Genomic DNA, 5,111 nt, shown 5'->3' on the forward strand with positions numbered 1-5,111 from the left:
CGGTTCTGGTCCATCAGTGTGAACGCCTGCGGAGCCGGCGCCGTCAGCCCCTCCCCCATCTGCTGGCCCCACCACGTGGCCCCTGGGACCCGCTCCCTCCCTGGGAGGCCCACCCCCCTCCCGGGCCCGGGGTCCTGGGCCCATGGGTGCTCTCGCCGTGGGGGGCGCACCTCCTTGAACTCCTGGATCTGCGTCTGCTCAAAGTTGGAGAAGACGTTGGAGGAGGCCCTCTGCGCCCGCAGGGCACCCCCCTCCTTCTTCTTGGTCTTCCTGCTGGCCTGCAAGAGAGCCAGCGCCGGCGTCCTCCAGGGCCCAGGGTGGGGGGCCGCGCCCGCGGGGGCTCGGCATGCGTGTAGGAGGCAGAGGTCCCTGGGACCAGGGGCTGGGCTGGGCTGGGGTCTGGCTAGGAGGAGGCTGTGCCCTGAGACCCGAGGAACGGGTCGCCAGCTGGGTGGGCTTGCTCTGGGAGGGGGGTCTCAGCAGGGCGGAGCGGTCTCCCAAGCCCAGTACCTCCGCTCATCCTTCACCCACCGCTTCATGCAAACCCTCACCCAAACTTTCACGCCTTCATCCTCCTCCCCCTCCTCACTCTCCCTCTGACCCTCACCCTGACCCTGGCCTTCACCCTAACCCTCACCACCCTCATGCTCTCCGGGCCCCAGCAGCCCACACCCTGGCCGGCCAGCCGCTCACCATGCCTGGTTTGCCAATGAGCCCCCTGTGCCAGCTGCCAGGACTCGCCCGTCTTAAACTCCTGCCTGGTCCCCCAGGACGGCTCAGACCTCAGCCGCCGCTCCCTACAAGGGCAGGCTCCTGACCACCCCGGGGGACCAGACAGCTGCAGAGTGACCCAGTGCCCCTCCCGGCCCTGTGTGTGCTCATCCTGAGGGCCCAGGGGGCCCCCACCAAGGAAGGGGGGCCTTTTCCAGATATGCAGAGTGGCCTCCAGTGGACATGAGGGTGGTGGTGGTCATCAAGGGCTGTGTGACAAGAATGGTCATCAGGCCCCACCTCGGCCTGGTCCCAGGACCACCCTTCCGCCCCCATAGCTGGGGCTCCTGCCTGGCACCAAGGCCAGTGACCTGTCCTGGGTGGGAGGGAACTGGTGGAGCCGAGGCAGGCACCCCAGCCTCCTGGGCTACAGGGTTCTCACTTCACCCCCTAATCAAGGACCAATCACAGGCAGCATTCTGGTGGGGGCCAGGCCTGCAGAGTGAGCGGGGTGCCCTGATATCACGAGCCCCAGGCCCTGGTCGGGGAGAGGACCACTCGGGCTGTCTGAGGCCAAGCAGAGGAGTGGTTGCCAGAACTTAGTCTGGATGATCTTACTGCACCCAGTGTCCTGCCTTGAGCCCCTGCCCCACGTGGCCCCCAGAACCTGTGTGTGGGTGGCAGGGTGAGGGTGCAAGACTGGGTCCCCAGGAGGGCCTGGCTGCTGAGCTACATGTGCGTCTGCCAAAGCAGTCCCCCCAGTCCCCTCCATTGGGGTCCCGACCCCCAGGGGACACACAGCCCTGAGGACAGGGTGCTAGAGGTTTCTGGGAAGATTCTGGCACACGGCAACCCTGGCTGGGACTTGTCACCAGGTGAGGGAGATGGGATGCTGTGAGGCCAAACCTGGGGGAGCGAGCAGCGACAGGGTCCGGCTGGGGAGACCCCCACAGGAGGGCATGGCTACCGGATGGGGCTGGAGTCAAGGGCGAGGTTGAGGGGTGGTTCTAAGGCAGGCAGGAAAGGGGGAGGCTGATGCTAGGGGGAAACTGAGAAGGGCCCAGGGAACCCCCTGGGGAGCAGAGCTGGAGCCAGCTCTAAAGATAACTGCTTGCAGCCCCAGAGGATGCTGGGAGTCGCGTGGCCTCGCACTGGATGACAGGTGCAACTGCATCTCAGAGCCCTGTATCCTGTGCCAGATGGGCACTGAGACCCCAGGGAAGGGACCTGGGCGGAGTTAGGAGTGTGAGTGTGTTCTGAGGGGAGCCTCTGATCCGTGACACACACACACACACACACACACACACACACACACACACACACACACACACACACACACACACACACACAGAGCCTGGCTGTGTGGTCTCCTCCCCCGTTGGGACCCAGAGACACTTACTTTTGATTCTGGAAGCCAAAGCTGCTGGGATGCCTGGTCTATTTAAAAATTCAGTGTAAGCAAAGCTCACTTGTCAGCTGAGGTCAACGGCCCAGCTGCTTCAGGGCTCTGGGGGCTGATGCTGGGGTGGGGAGGGATGCCTGAGCGAGGTGGCCCTGCTCCGGGGTTTCCCCCATTCCTGTGGCAGTGTTGAAGTGCTTTAGAAGCACGGGGGAGCCACAGCAGGGGCAGCTGGCCCGGCTCCATGGGGTTGGGCAGAGCCCAGGCCACATGCCTATCCACTCTGCTGCTCCCTGACCCCCGGCAGGAGGCGGCTGGGGCAGGGCCTGGGGTCTATGGAGCCACAGAGGCTGAGGGGTCGGCACCACATGGGCTCCTGGTCCCAAGAACTGGGGCTCAGGCAGAAAGGCTTAGGGTAGGGCAATGTGCCCATGAAGGATCTGGGGTCACCTCAGAGGCGGGAAGGGGTGGACCTGAGGGCTCAGAGGTCCTGATGGGCCCAGTGTCCCCAGCCCAGCAAACAGATGCCAGGCGACTTCCATGAGACCAGGGTGGCAACTCCAATGTACGCACCCAGCCCCAGGGCTCCTCCCAAAATCCTCCCTCAAACTGGTGTTTCCAAATCCTCATTCCCATGAGTCATCACCAGGTGCCTCGTAACAAACTAGGCGAGACAAGGGCCCATCTTGACTTAAATGACCACTGTCCCTGGCTAGCATCCTCAAAGCCAGGTTCCTGCGGCCACTGCTGGATCCCCCCTGTCTTCGTTGGAGGTGAAGACAGGGGGGTGAAGACAGGACTCATAGTGACCCTGTAGGGCAGAGTAGAATGGCCGCAGAAGTCTTTCAAGAAGCCTCCCTGGGTTAGGCACTGGGCCGGTAACCACAGGGTTGCAGGTTCAAACCCACCAGCTGCTCCGAAGGAGAACAAGGAGGCTTTCTGCTCCTGTAAAAACCGACAGCCTTCTGGAGACCCTATATAAGGTCGCCAGGAGTGGACCGGCCTGAGTGGCAGCTGGACTCTACATGCACAGACCGCTGCATGCTGGCAGGGTTCTGACCCCTGACCATTTGGCCAGCGGTGGAGCGCTTAACCACGGGCCACCAGGGCTCCCCGCAGCGCGGTGCGCTCCTTAATAGTTTTTATAACTTAACTTCATGGGGACACTTCCCAGAGGACTCCAGACTGGGCGGCCCACAGCCGAACAGCCCCTACAGATTGTCAGGGCCACCGCGGGGCAGGGCCTTTGTCCAACCCAGCCAGGGGTCAGGAACACTCTGGAAGTGGGGGCGTGGTCTGGTCCAGTTCCTGTCTCTGCCCCACAACCCTCACAAGGACTTCTTGACCAGGGACCCTGTAGGTTCATTGTAAAGGTCTCTTTTGACACCCATGGATGTGATGAGGAATGGGAGGTAGACTTCTATATCCCACATTGATCCCAGGGACCACGGTGGGTGCCCGAGCACGGCACCCCAAAGTCTCTCCAGCCAGAGCAGCATGGGGTCCTGGCGTCTGGAATGGGGCCGGCTGCTGTCCCCAGCTGAGGCCTCCTGCTGATTCTCCTGGGGAAAGCTGGGTCCACATGAGGACCATAGGGTCACATTGCATTGCCCACTCAAAGTGAAGCCCGGTTACCTCAGGCCATGCCTCCCCTCAGTCCAGGGCTGACCTGATCTGGGAAAAGGGGACAGAGCTGCCTCCTGAGGCCCAGAGGTCCCCGGAGGCCCAGATGCCTGGCTGGAATTGGCTGGCAGCTTGGGGTGGCAGGTCAGCAAGGGATGCCTGGGGCAGCTGTTGGTTGCTTAGTGACGGGAGCTCCCAAGGTTGAAGACGACTCGGGGTGTCGGGTGGACAGGTGGCCTGAGCAGGGGGTGGGGGTGTCACTGCAGTGTAGCAGAGGGGATGGGCACCCTTCTCCCGTGGGCCCACTGACACTGAGGTCACCCTGTGCTAAAGGTATAATTCCAACTCCAAGCCCTAGGGCCTTTCCGCCCCCCAGGGCAGAGCCAGGCTGGAGGGCCGGCCATGGGGATAGGTGTCCTTGGCATTGGTCCAGGGGGGCTGTTGGAGCTTGGATCCCTCTGCACTGAGTTCTGGGAGCGGGCTGTCCTGGGGAGGCCCCCGAAAGAATCGTCGGGTATCTCCGAAGTGGGGGGCCTGCGCCGCTTTGGGTGTGTGATCTGTAAACTTCATGCACTCCGCTCCAATCTTTCAGAGCGGTGCGTGTCCTTGGGCCGGACTCCCCCTGGTCCCGGAGGGGTGGGAGGTGGGCGCGCTGCAGCCGGGGCCGGGGGCGTCGCGCAGGGCCAGGCGGGAGGAACACGAGGGGACAGAGGTCCCCCCACGCCCAGCCCACTCCGGGGAGAATCCCACGCGCCCCCGAGCGCTCACTGCGCACGCGCGGTCATCGCGGTCCTGCGCGCTCGGTGACGTCACCCGCTGAGCAGGGCGCGCGCTGTTCCCTCTCCGGCCACCAGGGGGCGCCGCGCCCACGTCCTCCCTCCGCCAGGACGCATGCGCTCTGCCTCGGGAAGCGCAGTTCCGCTCTCTGCGGCGTCTTCTTCCGTCTTCGGATTGCGCTTCCGGTGCGAAGGTCAGGGACAAGATGGTGCCCCCGGTGCAGGTCTCGCCGCTCATCAAGGTGAACCCGGCTTCGCGGCCGCAGACCCGCTTCTCGCCTTTTTCGTGGGCCTTCGCGTGTCAGGCCCCGCGCCCCTGCACCCCGCGCCCCCGTCTGGCCGGGTCCCCAGGCGCCCCGACGCTCATTGGCCCTTCTGCGCGGCGCCGCGTCCCCTTGCAGCCTCCCGTGACCTGCACCCCACAATCCCATTCCTCCTGGGTTCCCAGGTGCCCCGTCCCCACAACGTCTCCCTGGCCCCCCTGCCGCTGCCCGGCGGCCCTGGACTTGCCCGCTGCGGCCCCCGGGGTCCCCAGGGGTCCCCCAAACCGTCCGGGCTGAGGCCCTGCGCGGCCCCGACCCCGCTCTCGGGACCCCCAGCCA

At 64.6% G+C, this 5,111-nt stretch overlaps 1 protein-coding gene across 1 annotated transcript in view; it reads right to left on the reverse strand.

The window, feature by feature from the left end:
* MYL5 (myosin light chain 5) overlaps positions 1–776 on the reverse strand; it is a 5,038-nt gene extending 4,262 nt beyond the window's left edge. Inside the window, exons 1-3 of the mRNA XM_045289478.1 lie at positions 694–776; positions 171–278; positions 1–26 (exon numbers count right to left, since the gene is read on the reverse strand). Of these exons, the coding sequence (XP_045145413.1) occupies positions 1–26; positions 171–278; positions 694–696 (137 nt within the window). The 5' untranslated portion in view covers positions 697–776. The remainder of the gene's footprint in view (positions 27–170; positions 279–693) is intronic.
* Positions 777–5,111: the final 4,335 nt, after the last annotated feature.

This window comes from Echinops telfairi, unplaced genomic scaffold (assembly GCF_000313985.2).
Source record: "Echinops telfairi isolate 266 unplaced genomic scaffold, ASM31398v2 ScPeMD7_28;HRSCAF=97, whole genome shotgun sequence".
Classification (NCBI taxonomy): Eukaryota; Metazoa; Chordata; class Mammalia; order Afrosoricida; family Tenrecidae; genus Echinops; species Echinops telfairi.